Source organism: Halichoeres trimaculatus, unplaced genomic scaffold, assembly GCF_033239565.1.
Source record: "Halichoeres trimaculatus isolate MK-OKI-2021-1 unplaced genomic scaffold, fHalTri1.1 fHalTri1_scaffold_10, whole genome shotgun sequence".
In the NCBI taxonomy this organism is placed as follows: domain Eukaryota; kingdom Metazoa; phylum Chordata; class Actinopteri; order Labriformes; family Labridae; genus Halichoeres; species Halichoeres trimaculatus.
The window spans coordinates 32,488,253-32,513,757 of NW_027437187.1; the positions used below are offsets into that span (position 1 = coordinate 32,488,253).

At 38.0% G+C, this 25,505-nt stretch overlaps 2 protein-coding genes across 2 annotated transcripts; one reads left to right on the forward strand and one right to left on the reverse strand.

Annotated features, from left to right (window-relative positions):
* Positions 1-2,006: 2,006 nt before the first annotated feature.
* Positions 2,007-17,242, reverse strand: LOC141796676 (patatin-like phospholipase domain-containing protein 2). Its single transcript, XM_074677915.1, has 9 exons — positions 16,869-17,242; positions 15,581-15,813; positions 13,663-13,728; positions 12,264-12,473; positions 5,266-5,326; positions 4,939-5,139; positions 4,737-4,857; positions 4,396-4,503; positions 2,007-2,417 (listed from the first exon to the last, which is right to left on the reverse strand). Exons 1-9 carry the CDS (start codon positions 17,053-17,055, stop codon positions 2,063-2,065), a joined length of 1,542 nt encoding a protein of 513 aa, XP_074534016.1. The 5' UTR covers positions 17,056-17,242; the 3' UTR covers positions 2,007-2,062.
* Positions 17,243-17,635: 393 nt separating this feature from the next.
* LOC141797037 (uncharacterized) lies at positions 17,636-24,398 on the forward strand. Its single transcript, XM_074678419.1, has 7 exons — positions 17,636-17,950; positions 18,035-18,159; positions 18,250-18,316; positions 19,993-20,152; positions 20,974-21,116; positions 22,458-22,568; positions 23,032-24,398. Exons 1-7 carry the CDS (start codon positions 17,711-17,713, stop codon positions 23,209-23,211), a joined length of 1,026 nt encoding a protein of 341 aa, XP_074534520.1. The 5' UTR covers positions 17,636-17,710; the 3' UTR covers positions 23,212-24,398.
* The last annotated feature ends 1,107 nt before the right edge of the window (positions 24,399-25,505 follow it).

Genomic DNA, 25,505 nt, shown 5'->3' on the forward strand with positions numbered 1-25,505 from the left:
CAAAACAGAAAACACTCAGGGGTCTCTTACAAGAGCAATTAGGGCAGCTGTGAGTCATGTGATACAGTTTTCATAACAGTATGGAGAGGAGGCAAAAAAGGGGGTGGGGATGGGGGTGGGTGGGTGAGAAAAACAACTTATAGCTGGTTTTTAATCACTCAGTAGTTATCACATTTTTTAGATCTGGTGTTAAAATTTTGGGGGACAACTTATAAGAACAACATATGAATACAAGTCTGTGCTTCTTCCCACTCCTTTTCAGATGTGTAAATCTGCGAAACTGCGACTTAACAGGGTTTGTTTACAACCTTAATTCCTAGAAAGTTAGAGTGCTGTCTTAAACAGATTTAATATCTTAAATAAACATCTAAAAGTTTCTGGAGTTTGGAAAGTGAAATTTCCAGCAGGCTGGTTTAGCAGCTGGACTCTTCTATTACAGAGCCACGCTGTTGTAATACCAGTAGAAGTTGTTTTGACATTAACAGCATTAAACTCCCATGCCATGGACACTTATGATCCCCATACCAACAAGGACGCTGTCTCTGATCTGTGAGCTGATAAACCAGGTCTTTCTGCTCTTTTTAAGGACACAGCTTCCAGGATTTTGATTCATCCGACCACAGGACAGTTTTATCAGATCTAAAGAATTATCATGCGGAAAAGTATTGCACAGCACTCTCTTAGTAAGATATCAGTGTTTTAGCTCCATTGTTTGAACAGTTGTTTCCTAGAACTGGATTTTAATCCATTATCTTGTGTTTTACTGACTGAGCGCTGTCTCTTTTTGTGATTTCTGTCTGTAACTTTGTGTTATTGCTGCTGCCTGTCTCCCTTGAAAAACAAGTTTTTAAACTCAATGGGACCAACCTGGTTAAATAAAGGTTGAATCAAAAATAATAATAATATAAAGAAGTCTCTGGAGACTATGGGTCTACTTGTATATGGTTTCCTCTTCAAATGCTACCTTTTTTTTTTTTAATTTGTGGATGCATCAACAAACAGCACTCACAGAAAATCAGTTTGAGGATTTTAAGTCCATGCAGTGATTTACACTTCAGAGTCAAGGTTAGAGCCTACGGATGGGTACCTTTCACATTTGAAACGATATGGTACTGATGCCCGGTACCTGGCAATTGGTACCAGTACTCAACGGTACCAATTTTTGTGTTTATGTGGTAAAAAACATCAATTTGTTTGATAATAAAATATATATATTTTTCCAATTTAACATATTTCTTCTTCAATACATAACCTTGCAATGCTATGTTCATGTCCAGCATGGAAAATTGCCTTCTCTTCACTACCTCACAGTCAAAAGGATGCATTCAGGTACCTAAACATGGTACTTTTTGATTTTACATGAATTGGTACCTGGTACTTTGGACAGAATTGTTCAGTACCTATAATATAACCTAATTCGGTACCCATCCCTAATGGAGCCCAAACAAGAGTTTGTTTCATCAAGAGTTTGTTTGGGGCCTTGGCCCTCTGTACAGAGATTTTCTGAATCTTTCGAGGATATTATGAATTATAAATTACAAACTTTGATTTAAAGTCTAAGCTGAGGAAACAATCATTCCTAAATTTCCTTAAGTGGTAAGAAACTTTTTTTTTCTAGGACTGTACAACGATTTCATTGATCTTTAGCGCCTGTCCCAGCTTCATTCTCTCATATCGCTAAAATCAGAATTTGAACAAAAGTTTATTTTCAGTTTTAACTTTCAAAATGTTGTCTTTGCATTTTTTTCCAGCTGAATTAAGACTGAATATTTTTTTCAAATCATGAATACCTGTTATAATAAAGACTTACACCACCTCCCAACTCTTATGAAACTGAGGGTGTATTATTGCCACACTGTGAGAGGACACATGCTAGCTAAGCTTCAGAAATACTGTCACACAGGAGTTGTGGTTTAATGCATCAAAACAAATTAGACAAATTAGATAAATTTTGCATATATGTATATTCTGCACATAATCACACCAAAAAGAGAAAGCAGCACATTTTGCATGACTTTATTTATCATCTGTTTACATTTTTTTTTAAATCCACTTTAATAAATTACTTGAACGTAGCAGCAGAGGAAGGTGAATTGTCAGTTTTCTTGAGGTAGGAAGTTTGCTCAGCTGCAATATTTCTGATCCAGCCCACAGCTCTGCCCAGACCCCAGCCTCTGCCTGAGCTGTTTGCCGATTCTGAGGCGACTTCATCAAACCCAGAGGGGAGGCTGCAGGTGGGTGTTGGGGGCGGTGTCAAGGACATGAGGTCCTCCTCGTTCTGTTTGTTCCAGGTGAAGGTGAGGTCAGAGGTGGGCGTGGCTTCTGGAGTTGTTGGGTTAGCGCTGATGTCTTCTTGGTTCAGATTTGGCAGATTCAGGTCTGATGGAAGGCTTTTACATCTGCGCAGTGGAGTCTCACTGGAAAAAGAAAATCATGAAAAGAAGAGTTAATCTTACAGCGTGTCCCTTAATATCAGATTTTACGCTGGTTATCTCCCCATTTCGCTTTAAAACCTATCGTAAAATCTGGAATATGTCATACTTGTGCAGAAGACACAGCCTGCTTTCAGGATTATCTGAGAGGGAGAAAGCATTCAACTGTTTTCCTGCGTAACGATTCGTCTGCAACCAATTCGCCTTGAGTTACGCATGTCTCCAGTGAAAATCTGTTTTGAATCATTGTGCAGGACTTAGAGACTCGTTTTTATGACAAAATGAAGGAATTAAATGTCATGGAAGCACCTCCAGTTTGATTCACCTGGCTGTGCATCTCAGCATGCTTTGTGCAGCAAAGTAGGTGTTTACATTATGCAGAAAGTCTTCAAGTTTTACGGTAAATATTAATGCTTTTCTGTGGTTGTTTTTAACATCACAGGCCACTTAACATTTCTGTTTCTAAATTTCTAACACAGCAGTTGCGTGTATAATTTATTCACTAATTAAGTATTTAGTCATTTTTTTCTATTTTTTTCTCTATTCTGTTTTTTTTAAATTAATTAATTAATTTGTTTTAATTTTTTTTATCCTTTCAACATTAATTATGTTTTTTATATGAAAATTATTATGCATCTTGAAAATCTAAAAAAACTCTCTTTTCTGATGCTTTTCTCCTGCACACAGCCGACAGCACGATGAAGCTAAAGTGTTTGATGGATGCCGTGTGACCAGTGAATATCAGTTTCTGTGTGATGTCAGACGATACCTGATGCTTACATGCTGTAAGGACATGAAATAGAGGTCAGGTCAAACTAGCATCTGCTAACATCATCGCTAAATTTAACTGGACAAAAGACATCAGAGGATCTCAGTGTGACTCTTACTAAGGGCAAATAGTTCTTGGTCTTTTGGGTAGACCTTGTAGCCCTAAAAAAACTGACATGTAGAGTAGGGTTGGACGATTGATTGAATTTTAATCTTGATTTTGATTTTGGTTACTCATGATCATAAAAATGTTATTACCAAAGAAAAACTATTGATGTGCAGGAAATAACATGCACAGGGCAGCGTGTATGTAATTTCCTGTGCTGCCAAAGCACCATGAATGCACCTGTGTTATTTGCGCAGCTGCAGCAAGCGTTTGTCGATCAGCAGCACATGAAGAAAGCAGTTCACAAACACGGGAGAAAGGTCCTTCAGTTGACAAGAAAGGTAGGACTATTTCAGTCATCTGGAAGCATTTTGGCCTCAAGTCGTCGGACATCCAGCAGAAGGACATTAGGCCTACTTGCAAAATTTGTCATGCTGTCATGTCTGCTACCCAAGGCAACACGACCAATTTATTTAACCACTTAAAGTTCAGCCACAAAGTGGTTTATGACTAAGTTTTAAAGGACCAAAAGGAGCCGAAAAAGTGCTAGCTCCTCAGCTTCAGCCTGCACCATAACGACAACACAGTCCTCCATTAAGGACACTCTTTACAGTGCCACTCCATATCCCACCAGCTCCCGGAGACATCAAGAGATAACAGAGGCTGTTTTTATGCAAAGGACATGTGCACTATCAGTACCATAAGCAACCCAGGATTCCAGAAACTGATTAATTTTTGAATTTTCTTTCAAGTTGTACTTCAATAAATACTCAAGTTTTGAAATTATGAATAATTGTGTTTATTAATCCTGATTTCACTATCTATCAAAATAATTGTGATAATTATTTTTGCCATAATTGTCCAGCCCAGGTCTTGCTTTGACTCATCTACTTTTGATGGAAAATGCTGTTTTTGTTTGTCAGTGACCACTTTGCTCTTGAGTCTAGTTAATGGCTGTAATATCTGATCCAAACTGACCAAATTTGAAATTTGTAAAACTCTGAATCTTGGCTTTTTTAGCTCGTGGGAAACTATCTTTTAGGGGCAGCAACACCTGATAGTTTCAGGGAATTGTAATCAGTCACATACCTGTCATAGTCCTCGTCCTGGCCTTTCCAGGCCTGGTTGTAAATGTTACCAGCCACACCGTAGAGCCAGCCCATGTCTTTTGGCACATCAGGGATCCAGTTCATGAGCCTAAAAACACGATCACAGCCCAAGAGGGGTTAGATGAGTTCACATTACATAACAGTATGTAAAAAAAACACTTCAGATCCTCTTTCTTGAAGGAAATCAGCACGTCATAGTGATATTTAACTTGAGTTTGAGCAAAAACTGCTGATACAAATGACTAATAAATTTGGTTGGAATGCTGGGAATTTTAAGGATTTTAATGGTTTTTGCAGAAAGTATGAGAGAATTTACTGAACCTCTGAGCCAGCGAGCGGGCTGAGTCCACAGGCAGAATATTTGGGATCTTTGGCAGATACTCAGTCACGTGGGACAAAAGCCCACCAGCCGTGTGTGTCTCCTTGCAGGCCTCACACAGCGCTGATACAAAGACACAAAGTAGGCGTTTATTTCCTCTTTGAACACATCACAGTCCTACCTATACCACACAGTACATCTTACCCTTCCTAATGTTGAGAGGAAGTTTCTCTACGAGCTGCAGATCCAGCCACCAGTGCCCCTCCTGAGCTGGTTTCAGGCCGCTCTGTCGGGGAACTTCTCCGGACTCTTCAGCTTCAGGCGGCTCCTCCTTCAGCTCGCAGCAGGGTGGTGAAGGCACGTCTGTTTCCAGGCTCTTCATTGGAGACTCGCTGCTGATCAGGTCTGTGAAGGGGTTCGAAATGAAGAAGCTAACCAACCTTCATGAGTCACTTACGTTTGCAAAATTATCATAAATAAAACTTCACTTTTTCCAACCTTTCATTGGTTACAGAGAGAAGATTTCCTTACTGTGCTCCTGCAGGAAGCGGAAAGCGTCTGTGTAGCCGTTTTGACAGATTTCAGCCATTGCCTGCAAAATGCAAACAATAACAGCTGAGGGATGAACATTAATGGACACATCTCGTTCAAAATGCAGCAGCTAGGCTTTTTACTGGTTTTAGCAGACGGCATCACATCACTAGTTTTAGCCTCCCTACACTGGCTTCCTGCGAGTTTTAGAGTTGATTTAAGATTTTATTGATTACTTTTAAAGCTCTCACGCGACCTTTCTGAGCTTCTGGTGATGTATGAGCCGGCTCGCAGCCTCAGATTCTCTGGAGAAGAGGGGATGGCAGGCAGTGTCTGTTGCTTCTTTTAAACCACTTTTAAAAACTCACTTTTACAGACTCGCTTTTACGTGATACCGTCTTTCGTCTTTCATTTCTATCTTTGTCTTAATTTTGCTTTACTTTCTTTCTAGTCTTTCTCTTATCTTTTATTTCCCACTACCCCTTTTATTAGCTTCTTTTATGTTATGTTAACATATTAATGATATTTTTAAAAGGCAGCTTAAGACTCACCTTTTTAATTTAGCTTTTAACTGATTTCTTTTACTATCTCATTTTTCTTATTTTACTTTTCTTATGTATTTATTTATTTATTTATTTTTATTCTTATTATTTTAAGTCTTGTGCATTTAATTACTTTAACATTATCCAAAGCCTTACATTTCCAGACATTTTATCATTACTGCCTGTCTTAATCTTTTAGTTTTGGGCTCCAGTGTTTCCTCATGGGGGCCCCCCACACTGTCAGTTGTGTCTGGTCTGCCCACGGGGATGTCGTCCTGGAGATCCCTCAGACCTGGAGGATTTTGGGAGGCCCTGCACCTCGTGGGGAGTCTGCTCTGGTCTGTTCTGGCAGTGGGGAGAGGTCTCTGTGTCGGCGCCCCCTGTGGTTGCAGACTACAGTGCCTCTCGGTGTGGATGGCCATTAACTTTTTATTGTTTTATGTTTTGTTATTTTATTTTATCTTGTGAAGCACTTTAAGTTGTATTTCAACATTTATAAAAACGTATAAATAAAGTTTGATTTGATTAATGTAGTAACTTACTTTTATTCAGATTTGGTCTAATCTGTGACTCGCCTTTGTTTCACTTATAATCCCTTCACTGGCACCCTTTAAGGCCTTACTTGTTTTATCCTTTGCTCATGTGTGTTATTCTAATTTATATTTGCTTTAATATTATTATTATTTTATTATTATTTATTATTTTATCATCATTATAATTTCATCTTTTTATATTCGCTGTCCTGCTTTTTGTTTTTATCTGCCTTCATTGCCTTCTTTCTTTTTCTTAATGAGTTTATGTTTTTAGCCTTTATTTCAGTCCTCATGGTCTCATTTTATGTTGTATGGTTCTCGGATTGTCTGGGTTCCTATGACTTGTGCTTTTCGCTCGGGTCTTGTTTTTGTGTCCTGTTTTTGATTTGTTTCCCTGTGCTTTGTTGTTTTCTGTCTATTGTCAAAGCATTTTGTAAACTGCTGTTTTTAAAGGTGCCATATAAGTAAAGTTATTATTATTATTATCAGGGGTATCCAAACTTTTTCAAAGAGAGACTGTTTGATTTGAATTGACCAAGGGCGAGTGGCCCTGACTGGAAACATCAGTCACTAAGTGTGGTCTGTGGAGGAAATTTCATTCTGTCTTCTGTTTCTTTTCAGTGAAGAGCAAGTGAAATTCCTTAGAGAGGCTTAAGGCTAACATTACCGCCATGAATTGCCTCCGTGTGTGTGTCAATTATAGTCTCAAACCTGTGCTTGGCCTTAGTGTTATCTGTTTAGTGGAACAGTGTGGCTTCAGTCTGAACTGGATCCAGATCCACACGTTCCTGCCTCCATGAACAGGTGAGACTGTCTGTCTCTCTGCAGTATAAGGGGTCTGCTTACTAAGCTGAACTTATTGGCCTCTCAGTTAGACACACCAACCTCAGAAATGATAAAGACTGAGCGCACGGAGTGGTCTGTCAGAACTGACTTGCATTACACTACGCATCCAAGTCACTTCTCCTGGTCCAGCTGCATTTACCATTTCAAGGTAAGCCATCTGAGTCTCCTGAGTTTTCTTCTTCAAGTGGTCAAGCTTCTTAAGATTTCCTAAACAAATTGGCGTCACAAACAGAATCTCAACACAACAACGACTGGTAAGTGCAAATTTGTTTTTGCAACTACCATGTCTGAGTTTGATTAGATCAGAAAGCTATTGGTTGAAGCTTGACAAAATTCCCTTGTTAATGTGTTGATATAAATCTCTCAACTGGGATTTTGAAACTACATTGAAAACTTTAACATTTTGAACCAAAAATAATAATAAATTGAGAGTTTGACTGAAATTGGCGAAGTGTTGTGGATATAGAGATTGTGTGTGGGTGATGACATTTCAGCCCAAACAGCAGAGTTGTATCCTTTAATCTGAGCCTGCACTATATTCAAGGACAAAGTGCTAATAATCTACTCAGATTCCCACTCTGCATTTGGAGCAGCCTATGATTTTGCTCAGATATGGATAATGAAAAGTTTCCTGATGTCATTAGCTTGATGCTATCATGCTTCCAAAACAGTTTGCTAATGTTAAATGTCAGGCTGACACCTCAGGATCTGATTCTGTTTCATGTGGCAATGGATGGATTAACTATACAGCCAAACAAGTAGCCATTTCCACCCCCTACAATCAACCAGTCTGACTATTTTGCCTTTCTTTAATTATGTTACAGACTTGCAAAACCATGCTTATGATTGGGAGAAGTATGTCTGAGTGTGTAAAGGTTTTATTCAAAACATGGACTCTGGCTTGTGGCTCCATCCTGATAAACATCCTGTTTGTTTCCATTCCCTCCTCCACGTGTAGGAAAAAGGGGACGAAAATGAGATTATTCCGTCTCAATGGTTTGCACCAGGCATTACACAGGTTTCATAGTTACTGATAGACAGATGCTTAACATGTCAGGAAACCAGGGAGAAGGACAGCTCCATTAGACATGACCATCTACCGCCACCATCAGGCCTTTTTGTAAAGATGCAAATCGAATTTGTACATATACCAAGCTGCCAAGCTTACAACCACTTTTTTTTTCATAACGGGTGTTTTCCAAATAGGCAGAAGCAAATCTAACAAGAAAATCAGGTTCAGAAACAGTTGACAAATATTTGATAAAAGAAACCAGTACAATTTGGGGAAGCCTTTAGTGACTGATAGTGATGGAGGACTGGCATTTGCAGCAAAGATAACACAGAGTTTAGCAGGAGTGCTGGGGTTTCAGTGGCAGTTGCATGTTCACTATCATCCACAGAGCTCTGGTCAGGTGGAAATAATGAACTGACAACAGCTTCAGAATGGTCTGATGCTCTACTGTATTCAGAACACACTAGCCAGGTCATGGCTTCAGGCTTTTGAAAAGCAGTTAAATGTTTCCAGTTACAGTAAATATTGTGGGGATGGCCCTTCACAATGAAAACATAACCAGCTATGACAGTGTGAGGAGCAAATGATCAGAAAACCAATTGGTGAGGGAGACTTTTTCTGATTGAGGAAAGCATACATTTTGTGTTAACATTTTGAAAACTAATTTGGTGACCCATAAAAAATTTGACCTTTGGGTCAAGACCCAGATTTCGGGGATGATTGCTCTATAGGACTGCACAAGATCCTGGCCCAGTAACTCTTGACTTTTCGTCTAACAGATGTGAAATGGGTTACTGTATTCTGGGATTCCCTGAACATTTTGACAAAACTGACTCTTTGTTGTAGGGATGCACGATATTGGAATTTTGCTGATATCCGATATGCCAATATATCAAAACCCCTTTTGGCCGATACCGATACCGATAATCACAAGTTTGTTTGTTTTTTCACTGTAAAGAAAGCTAAGTCTATCCTGTACTGGAATTTATATGTTACTCTTATTGTTATGGTCTTATTTGTTTAAGAAACACACATAAAACCAGACAAAAACATTTGATTTTACCATAAATAAGAAATGTATTATTTTTTCAAACTCAAGACATTCAGTATTGAAATACAGAAAAATAATTTCTTTAGATCACATGAACTTTAAATGTACAATGCATTTTTAAACATAACCAAGTTGCATTTGATTATTTTAGAGCTACTGTAACAACCTGGTGACAGACACAGAGCTCTGCAGTGCAAATAAATGAAGTGCTACATTTTATTTAAGGAGCTTATTTTTCAGATGGAAAATGATAATAATCCAAACTGAATTGCACCTTATCGGCTGTGCATATCGGCAGAAATTTTCATATCTGCCCTTACCGATAAACGTGTTTTTAAGCTTTTATCAGCCGCATACCGATACTGTGCAGATAATATCGTGCATCCCTACTTTGTTGTTTATTGAAGACACTGTAAGAGTATGAAGGTGTAAATGAAGGATGGATACCCCCAGGTAATCCAGTAATCTAGTCTATTGATATATAATAAAGATAATTATGATGGGTTGAAGTTGAAATGGACTGTGGCATTCGAAGAATATGGAAGAGAAACACCATCTGGACAACATATCCACCTGAAAGCTACCTTGTCAACATATGTGCTAGTAACCTCTCCAAGGTAGCGCCCTCTACTGTGCGTAAAGTACAAAAGGGTGAAGAAACGTCTCCAGAAAATCCACATCAAATGATTTTTTAATGATTTTGTTGACTCTTATTTTTGATTTTAAAAAACAATCTTGTAGTAAATGACATATTAGATTTAATTCCTTGATGATTAAAAAAAGCATTTATCCTGAGCTGTTTTGACTGATGAGAAGTTAATAATTAATAATTGATTGCTTTGCTTGTTATAATCATTGCCAAGTTGTTGACTTGTTGAATTGATTGGTGTATTTCATTTCTTAATAATGTACAAAATCATTGTATCACCCATGTAACAGTTAGGATGGAAAGCAGGGAGCATTAGGGGTTCCCCTCCTTCGCCAGTGGAGGTTACCCTTTGTTTTCCTGTAGAGTAGACAGTGCAAGAGGTCTTTTTGGTCCATCCTTCAAGTCTGTTTCCACAAAGGAGGGTGGTTTTTAGCCCTCTTGTAGGCAGTATGTGACCTACGATCTCTGGGATAACTCTTTTCACACTGTTGGTGGATAATTAGATGAGTCAGGAGATAAACTAATCTAGAGTTATCTTGCTGAGGCGCTCCTTCTCTTAGGAGCAGGGCTCATGGGCCACATACTGGTAGAGGAGTTCTGGGTGAAGGAAGAAATTAATCTGAAACTGATTTATGTATTTCATGATTGATTCTGAACTGTGATCAACTGTAATCCAAACAACTGATGTCTGCACAACTGCTTTTCATGTATTTTGATTTGCATCATATCTGTACAATGAATGTAACTGTAAAATAAACAATTTCAACTCAAGCCATTTAAGTCTCCTGAGTTTTTGTCCACAAGTGGTCAAGCTTCCTGAAATTTCCTCAACATGCTCAAACATCCTTGAGCCATCTTTACAGAGGCATGAAATCGAACCTCACCCATCTCTAAGTCATTTCCTGATACCACATGATTGGTGTGTGGTCAGTTTTCTGCAGTGTTATGCGTTCTCCTTTAGGGGGGGATATGGAGAAAATATGTCAGGATTGTTTTTATGTGAGGATCAGGATCTAGATTTTATCAGGATTGCTTTTTATGTAAGGACTATTCTGACCTGAAAACAACATTTTTAGCCCTAAATATTTCTTATCCCAAACTCTTAACTATCTATATGCACCATTTTATATCTTTAACCTCATCTTGTGCCCTCTGATGTGTGTTTTTTTACATTTTCACATCCTGATAAATCCATTCTTTTAAAGACATCAGCTGTAAGAGTTGTTGAGTTTCTGCAGAATGTACAGAGCTTCAGCTTCATACAGGAAGCCTCTGCACAGCACAAATGTAGTTTAGTATGATGTTACAAGATATTTTTTGGTTTGAGCACTTGACAGGAAATGTAAATTCACACATGAACTTCTAACAAAACATCTCACCAACAGAGGGCGCCGATCCCTAACTTTCCAAATAAATTGCTGAATGTTTGAGCCATTTCTGCAACCACAGAGCAGAAGTGCGCAACTCTTTTGTAGACACTTTTTTATCATCAGCATAATTTCTGTGTAACTCATTTCAACAGCTGTCTGTGTTTTAGAGTGTCTGCAAGTTACATGAACCAAAATGAAGAAACCTGTTCAGTCATACACACACTCTGATAACACACTGCTTATGTAAGCTGTTCATGGCTCCGTATCTTGTCCAAGGACACTTCAGTATGTGGACTGGAGAGATCAAGGATTAAACTCATGACTGGACTTTATCTTACATTTACAGGCGTTATTTTAATATGACTTGTTATGCTCTCACAGCAGGGCGACATTTAGATGGGAGAGTAAAAAGTAAGGGTTGGTATGATGTCTAAATAAAAAAATATGTGTCAAACTTGTTAAAACAACATTTGAGATGTTTGATTAAATGAGTAGTATGCTTTTATGTTGGTGTCATAGTATTTTATATGACATTTGAACCATTTTGAACCAACTAAAGAATCAGTTCCATTGAAATGTCAAATGGTGTAACCACTAAAAGCACGAGAAATATTAAATAATTCACCTTCCTTGAAGTTATGCAAGTTTACTGATGAAATTAGATATTTGTTATGAAATATAATCTCAAAGTATATTTCTGATATTTAATTTCTACTGAGAAAGTCAGTATGCTTTAGACAGCAAAGTCTTCTCTCTAATTTTGGGTCAGTTGGTTTAAAATAATTTAGTAAAATTTAATTTTTTACTGTGTGGTAGACTGATAAAATAACATTTACAGTGACTTTTTTTGAATAATATCAGATTTTTTTAAAAAACACTGACTACACCAATTGGTGCATAATCCTGTAACAAGTTCTTGACTAAAACAAAAAACATCCATGACCCTGAAAACATGATCTAATGAATAAGGTTAAAAGGTTTTCTGAGGGTCTCACCTCAGCCTGTGGGGGGAAGAAGGTGCTGGTCACTCTGTACACGTTCTCCGAGTTCACCTGGATGCTCATGTTCTTGAAGCGCACCTCGTGGAAGTTGAGCGAGCTCGCACGGGGACAGAGATCGCTCTCCCCGGCGTACGCAGAGAACGTAACCGTATTTTTCACGTGACATTGAGGTTGATTGTCACTGGCAGCACCATCCACATAATGCTGAGAGAAAAAAAGAAAAAAAGTGAGATTGATGATTGTTTTCAAAAATGATGTGCTTCCTCTGCTTGAGAGGTTTTCAGAACTCTGTGATTAAAAAAAACAGAGAGTTCAGTCTGAGACATGTTTAAAAATAGCTTCTTTTTGTGATTTGGGACAACTGTTTTTTTTTTTTTGATAATCAGTAATTCTATTAAGTTTTTCATTTTTTCCCACCAAAAAAATATAAAACAACAACAACAAAAAAAAAACCCACAGACAAAAATTGCACATGAATTTTGACATTATTAAATCACACAAGTAAAAAAAAAGAAGGCTGCCAGGATGTGCTGGGCTTTTTACTTTTACATTGGCACTTTTATCATCAGGACAGTATTGTATATTTTTCATAGGTTTACATTACCTTATAAATCTTATGGAACCATAAAAAATTCATGATTAAATAAATAAAAACAACATTTTGAAATAAATACCATTTTGATAAATATCAGACAAATATAAAATTGTAAAATAAGGCAATATAATTATGAAATATATTATTTTCATTATTCTTTAATATTGAATTATTTTAATTAGATATTTCATCATGAATATTATATCAGTTTCATACTTTTCAAAATAATGATTATTTCTTATTTTCCAAGCTATTCTAAAAAAAAAAAAAAACTTTTTTACAAAGTCAATTTTTATTTCATAATATCCTTTTCCACAATGGCCTTTTTATTTCTCAATGCCGTTTTTTATCAGAATTACTTATTTTTTATTTATTTATTTTTTTAAGTCAAAATAGTTAAGAAAATTAATAAAAAGTCAGCATTTTAAAAAGTATGAAATTGTTACAATAATCATTATGAAATATTTAATTATAATAAATTGACATTGAAGAATATTTAAAAAAAATCATTACAATATTGCCTTATTTTACAATTTAATGGCCATATTATATTTTTGTCTGTTATTTATCAAAATAGTTCATATTTCAAAATGTTGTTTTTTATTTATTTAAATATGAATCTCTTGGGGTTTCATAAGATGAGTGGGTGCAGGTTAAACTCAAACTTTAGCCACTCTTCTAAAGGACTTTGGTCTCTGTTCATAGGGTGTGCACAGTAACCACAAGCCTGAACTGGTGACCCTTGTCTTTGAATATTTCAACACACAATGTTTTAGGGCGGCCTGCAGGCTCACTCACCACTCCTCTGTAAGTTGGTGGAATGACACCGCAGTAAAGAGGGACAAAACAGCTGCAAAGAAGAGCCTGGGACAGGAGAATACAATGTTTCATTGGTCACAGAAACTCTCTGATATTGCTCAAACAGAGAGTTGAGTAATCGGTCATGTTATATGAGATCAGACAGGTTTTCTCGTTAAAGATGCTTCGAAACTGGAAAACAAAAGATTCAGCATCACATTTTTGCCAGTGTGGGGTAAAAGATAACCAAGACCTTGAGTAGGAGCAGGGTGTTCTCTGGAGCTAGATATCTGAGCACTCCCTTCACTCCCTTTCTCCTGTTTTTAGCTGTGTTTGCAGATTAAAGTACCAAAACCACACAAACCCACAAAAGTATGAGAGCATCTTGCCCTTCCAGCAACACAGACCTGAACTACAGCAGCACCAATGGTCACTACAGAATCTATGGTTCTACAGTTTCAAGGGAAACTGTTTAATTTATTGCTCATTTCTTAGACATTAAGTGGTCTAAATACACTTTCGGTGTCAAAGAGGAAGCACCTGAAGTCTTTTTTTCCGGTTGAGGAAACAGATAAAGAAAAGTTGTTAGATTCAGTTGAACTGTTTTGCACAATCCAGTCAGGAAATCAGAGTCACTCCTCCAGGTCTGTTCAGAGTTCAGCCGAGTTCCACATTCTTCAGAACATTCGTCTGTCGCTTCCCTTAAAAACCAGAGTTATCTGCTAAGTCAGCATCAAAAGTCTCAAACCCATCAAAAGTATTTCTGCGGTATCACACATGGATTCTGCCTTCTTCTTTTTACTGCCGATGTAAAGTCAACCCCGGCCCCTGATTGGTCAAAGGGCACAGCTGGCAGCCAGCTGGATTGTTTTATTTCACGCCATGAAGCTATAGAAGCACACTGATCTTTGACCAAGTTTTACATATTTAGGAGGTTTGTCAAAGAAGCTTTCTCAAAGCTTGGTGTTCTCCTCTGTCTCCATCAACAGAAACAAAGAACAAAGAATCTGTTTAAAAAAATTACGGGAAATTTACAAAATTAAGAAAAATATACAAAAATATATAGTGATCATAATATTCTTACCCTGCTTTCCAAGCAGACTGTCCAACTGCAAAGCAAACTGATCACTTACACAGGATATAAATATCAACTAGACCAAGAGTCCTCAACCTGCGGCTCTGTAGCCTCATGCATCTCTTTGACTCCTTCGCAGTGGATCTTGTAGCTTAAAAAAATATTACTAAAATAAATAAATAAATATATTTTTCCTACAAAAGGTTTTGATGACTGTAAACATTGACACTAAATATAATCGTGCTAACATTTTGTTGAACTTATTATGCATCACCTCTTGCAATAAAGCTTTCAATTTTCTTTCTTTTTTTCAAATGAAGAAAAATAATACAAATTTTTCTTTTAGGTTTTGCAAACTTTTTGCCAACTTAGTTTTATTTTGAATTTCTGCTAATTTTGGCAAATAATTCATATTCAAGTTTTTTTTGTAAAACTTTGCTAATTTTTAACATTTATTTATTTATTTTTTAAATTTCTAATTGTATGAAATCTTTGCACATTATTGGGAATAAATTTGCAAATTTTTACATTTCAGAAAAAAATTGCAACTTATTAAAATTTCATAAACCTAAGCAAATTTATGAAATATATGACTTTTTTTTAACATTTGCAAAATTATTTTAGGTAAAAAAAACTAAGACATCACTTCTCATTCAGATAAGTATTTAAAAGACTTTCACTATATCAAGATTTTTATACACTTCTTTGTCGTCTTTGTGAGGATAAAGAAGATTTTGTGGCTCTCAAATGACTTTAATCCAGGTGAGCTGAGGTAAATTGGCTCCTATGAAAGGAAAGGTTGCAGACCCCTGATTTAGACCTTCAAGGAGTTCACCGTTATACCTGAATGAGCTCCTCTCTGCTGTCAAACTGAGACACCAGCACATTTTTCTGATCAGACACTCGTGTCAGAGACACGCAGAGCTTCCCGGAGGCGAGGATGTGAGCGTCTTCAGGGAGACACCTCACCAGAGAGTCCTTGACAATCTGCAGCAGGTTGTACGCCGGGTGCAGGGGACCCAGTTTGTGCTTCCTCGCCTCTTTGGCCATGAACATCAGATCAGCACAGCATTTTTCTGCAAAGAGAAAAACATAAAATCAAACTTAAACTACAGCAAGAATATCGTGGATATTAAGTTGGGCAGTCCTACCTCACCATAAAGACCTATAGAGCCCAGGACAGCAAAAACAAACCAAGCAGTATTCTCAAAATTAGGGTTTTTCATTAAATGCTGATATATACTGATGGCTGATAAATGTTTTACTAATGTATTTGGTTGCATCCAGTTTATTGCATAGAGTCTGGATTCGCTTGCTTTCAGGTGCACTTAATATTGTAAGACACCACACACTGTGTTTTGTATCTGTGGGTTACAAGTTTTTATCATGCTTCAAAAACAAATCTCCCTCTTTGACAACAGAGTCTAGATCTAATCTAATCTAGATCTCACAGACAGTGATACCTACAAACGCAGAGCTTGTTGGAACATCTTATCTGACTTCAGACTAAAGTCTCATCACCTTTTGCAGTAAAGACTATAAAGTACTATCAAATATGTGTTGTTTGGGTTTTTTTTCCACTAAGAGCTGTTTTTTTCTTTCTTTTTTAATTAGTGTTTGCTGTCTCCTAGGAGCTTTTACCTGTATAGTAAAAACAAAAAAAATAAACTAACAAACAACAACAACAAACAACAACAACAACAACAACAAAAAAAAAAAAAAAAAAAAAAAAAAAAAAAAAAACCAGAAAGGCAAATGAGGAAAAACACACCACTCCATAACATCATTTTACAACCCATAATAGCTTTACAAATATAAATTTAACGTTCTGTTAAGTCAAAAAAAGTTTATGAAAATAATCAGTTAAAAGAATAACAAAAGGACATCTTATGCAAAGAAAATCCTTGCAGTGCACAAACTTGTTGTCTTAGGCTTAGCGTACTTTTTAATTGTATTGTTTTGTCTTTTATTTTCAACAGCAAAGCAGCTTTGTGCATAGGATCGAGGCCGAATTATACGTTAAAATAAATTAATTTAAATTGCGTTGCGTTAAACTTCGTCTGTGATGTTATCTATTAGGATGATGGTAAAATAGCACAATTTGAGGAAGATTTGGTTTGTGGAAACTTACCAAGAGGGATTCCCAGACTGAGGACAGCAGCCATGAGAGCACCCGCAGACGCCCCGCAAATTTTCGAGGCGTCTCGTATGAATCGAGGGGATCTTTCGAGGATACAGCTACAAGCACCGACATAATAAATCCCCATAAAACCGCATCCCGCAAAGGAGATGCTCCACTCTTTTCTCAAATCCAACATTTTATCTCCTCACGGAGAGGATACGGACCGTATGAACATCCACAAAAAGAAACAAGTGATATCTTATCGTGTAGTGTTAAAAAATGAAGTGTTTGGGGTACACAACTTTGCAAACTTCCACCTGCATGTCACCTGCAAGCACTTTGCCCACGGTGACAATGGTGAAGTGGCTTTCGCGAACAATCTCATCCCAAGAGCCGGCTCTTTGAAGTGAAGGAGTCATTTTCGTGTCCGTCTCCAGTGTATGGCTTGCAATGTTAGTAGCTATTCCTTTTGGACTAATTTTATAAGCTTTAAGAATCCCATTAATGACAGTCTTCGCGAAAGACATGTTAAAACTGTCACCAAGATTTGTTTGATTGGCTAAACTTACCTTTACTGTAAATATTTGCGTGAAAAAACAAAGCCTTACTTTAAATCAGCACATATAGTTTTATATTATTTTGGGTAATAAATTATTTTAGCTAATACAAATTCTGAAAAGGTAGACTCTTTTAGTGAGCCGAGCCAAAAGAACCGCTTCTCGAACAAGAGTCGTACATCCCATGACGGACAGTTAATTCCAAACTGCGTCACGCACATTGGTCCCATTGCGTTCACGTGACAGCCATGTTGGTTATGGCGTTGCAATGAAGGCAAACGAGAGATATAAAGTATGAACAGACCCTTCTCTGTGTTTGTATCATTATTTAGCTCAACTCAGAGACTCTCACACAGAAAAATGCGTACTCGATCTTCGAAAATGGCGATCCCCGTACTGGATTTCACCTCGTACAGCTTGGATAAGAAAGACCTTTCTGACGAACAGTTAAAGGTTTTAAGTGAGGATATGAAAAAAGCTTTTACTGAAGTTGGATTTGTTGTATTAACTGGGACTGGAATCACTCATGAAGAGGTGAGAATAGTGTAAATGATACCTATTTTGTGTTTAAGCTGGCTGTGTTTAAAAAGGGTGTGTGCATTTCCCCTCTTTGGACAGGTATCACACGTTATGGACACATCGAAGAAATTCTTCCTGCTACCAGAAAAACAAAAACTACCGTTCAGCAGAGGGAACTTTTCTCAAAACACCAACCACGGCTGGGTGTCTCTGGAGACTGAAAAGTGAGGACTAAAGTGAAGTGAACTGGACTGCTTGGTCTGAATGATCTGGATCCTCGCTGGTCTATTTATAACCCAGATCTCTGATTTCAGGTTGAATCCACGTCGACCTGGAGACCTAAAGGAGGCTTTCAACGTCGTTTTACTCGAGTCCGACATTGTGAGATATTCACATGACCCACTTTTAAAATCTGGCTTGACTTTATTGTTTTATAGAACAATTTGAACCAGATTTGTCCTGCTTCCTCAGCGTTTTGATCAAAGTACAATTAGATAGGTAGAACTTTATTTGTCATTGCAAAGTACAACGAAATTGCAGATCCACTTGCTATGGTTGTGACATTTTTTTTCCTTACCCTCAGCTTCTTAGAAACCGTTTGCATTGGATTAACCAAATTTCATTCCCTAAACAACCAAATTTTTTTTATAATTTCTTTAAATAATAACATGCAAGTATGTGTTTTCATTGGTAAATTAGCATCATGTGACATCAATTTTCATATCATTAGGTTTTTTTAAATTCCTTTTAAATTTCAGTGTATTTCCTTTTTTTCAACATAAAATTACTTTAAAAACAATTTTTTCTATAAGTTGATTAAAATCTTTCCCAGGTCAGAAATGTTTACAAAACAGGGATTCAAGCCACGAAAGTGCCAATTATCAGATAAAAAGGTTTTAGACAGTATCAGTAAGCACACTTAATTACAGGTACATTCAATGTTTTTTTTTACATTGAGAACATGGATGTAAAAACAGTTATCAAAAAAAAAAAGAAGTAAAAATCTTCCAGAGAAGCAGAAATGAGCAAACCACATGAATCATCATATGTACACGCTCAAACTGTAACTATTTGCATAGTTTGAAGAGTAAATAAGTTTGAGTTTAGTTTTAGAAGTTGAGATGTATCTTAACTTTGCTTGTATTAATTCAGGGAAACCTGTGGCTTTTATTCCACTACATGTCTCCTCTCTCCACTTTTACTCTGAAATCAGCTGAGGACTTTTGTTTTCTCTACTAAAATCTGACCCAGGAGGTAGTAAACCGTGTTTGTTCTGCATGTTGTTTGTCCCAGTGGTGGAATGTGGAGCAAATGCAGATCAGGCAGTTCATTTAGTAGAAGTAAAAAATAGCAAAACAGAGAGGGATGAGTTTTCACCTGAGCCTTCATAGCCACAACTTTAGCCCGTTTTTGAATTTTTTTGAAATGAGGAATGATTTGTAGTGTTTAGACTGTTCACTCTGTGCACTAGATTTTCAGTAAGAAAGCATGTAGAGGTCTGAGGCTAAAAATGTGTTTGACTTTAACTCAAGTAATCATCTCACTGAGCAGCTTTCTTCCCTGCTGAAGTGATGTTTAACCAGAAGTTTCTATTTTTTGACTGAAGTAGGTGTAAACTTTGTCAACCACTGCTTATTTTTGGTGTGTGTTAGCCACAGAGTCTATGTCAGCTTAGTTTCTTTGCTGGTTCAGCAGCCAGAAAAGTGGAACAGAAACTAGGCTGCAGATAGCGTCACGTTGACCTCATGATTTAACTAAACACTGTTTGCCAAAACAAACAGTGTTGTCAGTGTAAGCATACTTTTTTCTGTATTTATGTTTTTTTTTTTTAATCTTTTCACTTGACTGCCATTTTGCTTTATTATAGGATGTGAGATGTGTTTAGTTGGTTGAACGTTTCCTTCTTCTTTTTTTTAGTGAATTAAGCTACATGAACGAGTCAAATATGTCTGCAAGAGTTGATTACTTCTTATCTATTCTGGCTCTCAAGCTGGTGAAAAGGTGATAAACTATCTTCTCTGCCCTACTTTAACGATAACTCTTCTCTCACGCTGCAGAGTTGGCCCTCAGTGAAGTCACAGGAAGATTCCTTCCAGGAAATCCATAAATCCTTTTTCCTGCGCTGCAAGGAACTCAGTCTGCGGGTTCTCAGGGTGATGGCCCACTGTCTGGATCTGGACCCAGAGGTGTTCGTTGCCCCACACCGTAATATAGGAAGTAAGGAAAAAATAGACTCAAATAGACTCATGGATGATTTTTGACAGAAAAACAAGAAAAGAGTCGAGAAACCAGGAAATATTTACATTTATCACATAGAATCAAAGAAAAATGACAATTCCTGAAAAAATATCACAGACTTCTGATAGATTCCCACAGAGTTACAAAATGTTAAATAAAAATAAGTTTTAATGATTAAAATATGAAAATATCAGAATTTAACAGCCAGGATAACAACGTGGTTTTGTAAACCAGGGTTTTGTCTCTACACTCCATGTTTTCGTTAATTCAGATCAGCTGATATATGGTCACATTGTGCCTCCTTCCTTTGTTTAACTGAATGAAGTCTTGTGTGAGTGCGGATGTTTTCAGTCTACCCTCTTTTTTTATACTGAAATCACCCAAATATTTGAAGTTATTGTTTATTTTGATGTGAGTAATCATTACTTGTATTAACTACATCTCAGGGGCAAGGGCGTTTATTTTCTCAACTCTTTATTTGTGAGCCAGCTTCCTAGTCGCCTGTAACAACTCACCTCCAGTCAAAACATGTCTGTATTTTGATGACTTCACATTTTTTACTTCTGAGAAAATCAATTAAAAACATGTGGCGCTGATTCTGAAACTGCTTTACAGCAGGATGGGAAAGTTCTGCAGGCTGTCATGGTTGTGAAAAGGAATTTTTGGGCAATTGTGACCTCAAGTGAACACTCAAGGAACTACAGTTTATCAATCCTATATATACACTGTTTGTCATTTACCCCCCTAAGATTTGTTAGAAATACAGACATGTGTTAACAGTGATATTGTTGCTCTTCCAGCGGATAAGAACAGCACCGCCCTGCGCTCCCTGTACTACCCCCCAGTAAAGAGTGAGGATGCCAAAGAGGGGCAGCTACGGTGTGGAGAGCATTCAGACTACGGCAGCATCACCTTGCTGTTCCAGAGCTCTGAAGGACTAGAGGTAATACTGTCTACCAGTGGTGATTGCTCTAAGACTGCAAGGGAAGCTCAGCTTCCCCTAAAATGTCCCCAAAAAATTGGTAATATGTACTGCTGTGTGTACATTTCATTGACAAAATCTGCGCTAGAATTCCTCCATCTTTTGTTCAGAATCAGCTCCTATCACGGGTAACTGGCTCCACCTCCTTCTTGTTCATCCCCGCAGCGTCTCAGCGCTGTAACACAGTCGGATGCTGAGCGTCTTCTGACTTCAGCGGAGAAGCGTAGAGTGGGTTGTTCCACTGTGGAAACTGGACGGTCATTGGATAAACGCTGGGCTTTGTCCCGCCCATCGGACGCTCAGCGTCTCTGGGGGTCTATGAGGCAGTGGGCTGGCCTGGACGCTTGGCTTCTGCATGATGATTGGATGATCTGTCTGAAGCCGAATCCCTTTTTGATTGACAGTGAAATGAGCCAGTCATTGATCTTGAAGTATAACCCTCCACCAGAGCATCTTCTCAGTTGTTCTTTTATTTTTTTTGGATTGATACGGAGGCTTTATCGATCCCCAATGAGTTTACCTTTCTTAAAAACGACGAGCGTTGTGTTTAAAGATTCTCTCTCTTTTCACCAATAAGCAGCTACAGCTGCAGAGCTTCTCCCCCTGTTACTCACACTTACAGCCTGCAGGTGTAGAGAGGAGCTTCTCCTGTTTAAAGCGGCTCAAGTCTTATGCCTGCAACACAAAGGGCCAAGGCCGTTTAAGCTGCCTAGCTCTGCTGGCCATTGAGAGAACACTGGTAAAATCCCTGGAAAAAACACCTGGTTGGTACGACAGGGTCACACATTTCCTTGAAAAAGGACGGAGGGTAGGATTTACGTTTAAGTAAATAAACAAATTTATAATGTAGGCCGGAAAAAAATGAGCTTCCCCTCCTTGACTGACCAGCAGCCGCCACTGCCGTCTACCGAAGTCTGTCTAGTAACATCTCTCTAAACTCCATCTGGACAGTGCTTGTATAAAGCTAAAGCTCTGCACAGAAACTCAACAGCTCTTACAGCTGACATCTTTAAAGGACTGTGTTTATCAGGATGTGAAAATGTGAGAGTTTAAAAAACACAGGGGACAAAAGACAGGGTCAAAGTTATAGAATGGAGCAGAAAAATTGTTCAGAATGCAGGTTAAGGAATATGTGGGCCAAAAAATGTTGTTGAAATAGTTAAATACTGATCCTGCCATAAAAACTTCCTGGCATATTTTCCTCATATCACCCCCTAATGGAGAACATTCTCCTTGAGAAGAAGCAGAGTTTGCAGATTGTCACAGAGAAAGCTGAAATATCTGTTTCTTTTCATCTTTCAGGTACGTAGTCGCTCAGGTGAGTACATCGCTGCTCCGTGTATTCCTGGAGGAGTTCTCGTCAACATTGCTGACCTGATGCAGCGCTGGACCAGTGATCAGTTCGTATCTGTGGTGAGTTAAAGGCGTGTTTCTGCAGATTTTGTGTGGGGAAAAAAAAGATGTCTTTTACTCAAGGAGAAATACATTTTCCAGATTAGCTGGAGCTGAAACTTGGACAGCAACTCCTGATTCATGAGCACTTATTTTGCTTCATTTTAAGAAACTCCAAGCCACACAGTTAGATCAGAGTCAGTGTATGCATCATTTGGAAAATTTAAAGTTTTACTTTGTAGTCAGAAACTCATTTTGTATGGAAATATTCAGTGGACACAACAAATATACCTCCATCCAAAGTTCCATGATGTGTGAGTCAAACTGATTTTAGAAAATGTAGAAATGCTATATACCTGAGTCGATCGAGGTCAAACTAAACATAAAAGTAACTCCTGAAATATAAAAAAATTAAATAAAGTTCAAGTAATTTGTGAGGTGTTGGTTGTAAAAGCTGATCATTGCTGTTTTCTTCCTCCCTTAGCTTCATAGAGTTTTGCTGCCCCCTCCTGACGACTCCAGCACTCGTCAGGCCATGGCTTTCTTTGTCCACCCAGATGACGACTCCATGATCACCTGCTGCGATGGCTCTGACAAATACCCCCCTGTGTCAGCTGGTGATTACCTCATCGAGCGCTTCAAAAACTCCTATGGGCATAAATAAATTTCCACAGTTTCTGATTTCATGTTTTTTATAAAACTGCAGATTTTTAATGATTTGGTGTAATTACCCCTCTGACTTTTTGAGACATGTTTTAAAAGTATTTTACGCAGCGGCGCTGGTTAGCCTGCGGGTTTTGGTGCTTGCCGTGTTCTGAGGTGTGGCTTTGATTGCAGATGGCTTTCCATGTGGCCCTTTTGCTGCACAGCAACTCAATCAAAAACTAAATTGATCTGTTTTTAATAAAGTGCACAATCACAACACATTTTTATCTCAAAGAACAAGTCCAGACAATGCTCTGGTTGTCTTATTAACTTGGACCCAACATCAAAACAGCTGAGATGAGATCCAATTTCATGTCACAGGATGAGATTCAGTCTTATCTCATCTTCATCCACCGTGAGTGGAACACTTTGTAGCAACAAGCGTTTTACAGTGGCAAGGAAACTCTTCCTTTAACGAACTAAAACCTCTCACTGAACCAGACTCAGGGTAATAGTTCTTGCAGCTGCAGTCTGACAGAAACAGTCGCTGGTACGTCTGTAGCGTTGATCTATGGAGCTCAGTCTAAGCCTATAGCAGCACAAATATAAGCTAGTCCAAACTTGAGCCAGCCCAAACTACAACTAGGAAGAAAAAGCACATCTCACTTCTTTTTAACCCTCAAAGCTCTGAATGATGAGACCCCAGCAAATCTTAAAGAGCACAGTCACCTTATTTTCTACCCTGCATTCTCAGTATTCAGGTCTTGCAGTTTTAAGTAGTATGGGAGGTTGAGTTATAAGCCCCCCTCCGAATGTGATCACGTCAGAAATCGACTTAATCTTTGGGTAACTCAGTCAAAAGTCTAGGAATGTCAAATCACATCTTGTTTGTACTTTTTTAGGTGATTTTAAAAACCTTTTACAGCAGTTTCTTGATGTTAGACCAGCACATACATTTCCTGCATTTGTTTTTAAATCAGTCTTTTAGACAGAACAATGGAAGTAGATTTTGAGTTAATGTTTTAAAGTTCCATTCATTATTTTTCTCTTTAGATCGAAGGCTGTATAAGAGTTCATACTTGTACTTCCTTTATTTGGTTTACCATAGATGCGTTTACCTTTTAAAAGTACAAAAACAAATGACTTTTGTGAAGCTTTTCTCTTTTCTGGAGCCACTGATTCTGAAATAAAGCCTGACTCATTAAAACTGACTAACGATCCCTGTGTCCTTATGTTATTTAGCGATTGCACAGTGGGGAAAGTATTGAAAAGCGTCAACTTTTTTCTCATCACATTTATTTCCAAAGCTGCAATTCAAATGAAATTTCTCCCAGACATTATTAACTCTAATAATCCACACATGAAAAGAAATCACAACATTCAGGTCCATAAATAATGATTTTGGTGAATTAAGTACGATAACACAGGAAAAAAGTATTGAACACACTGTGGAAAGGCTGTATACTTTGGCAAGGAAATGCAATATACCACCTGAAATCTGTCAGTGATTATTACTTGAACTTCAATTAGTGCAAACCAACATCAGCTGGGCTAGAGCAAATTGATGGTCCTATAAAAAAGGTTGTTTTTCACCAAGCAGTTAAATACCACACACCTTATGATGGGTAAAGGCAAAGAGCTCTCTGAAGACATTCACAACCTGATTGTTGCTCAGCATCAGAATGGAACTGGTTACAGACTTATATCAAAGCACCTGAATATTCCAGTCAGCACCGTTGGGGCCATTATTCACAAGTGGAAGAAGCACCACCTTACCATCAACAGGCCACACACAGGGGCTCCTTGAAGATTTCTGACCAGGGAGTCAGAAAGATAGTCAGAAGAGTACTCAACAAGCCAAGGACCACCCTGAGAGTGCTCCAGAAAGACTTGGAGGCAGCAGGTACAATTGTTACAGAGAAAACAATAGGCAATGCACTCCACCGCCATGGCCTCTATGGACGCTCAGCCCACAAGACTCCATTCCTCAAGAAAAGGCATGTTGAAGCTGGTTTAAAGTTTGCTAAACAGCATCTTGACAAGCCTGTAGAATACTGGGAGGATGTTGTCTGGTCAGATGAGACCAAAACTGAACTTTTGGGCTGTCATACTACAGACCATGTTTGGAGGAGAAATGGCTCTGCACATCAGCCAAAAAACACTACACCAACAGTGAAGTTTGGAGGTGGAAGCATCATGGCATGGGGTTTTTCTCATCTCATGGTGTTGGCAAACTTCATTTAACTGACGGAGCAATGAATGGAGCCATGTATGGGGAAATTCTTGATCTGAATCTGCTGCCATCCACCAGGA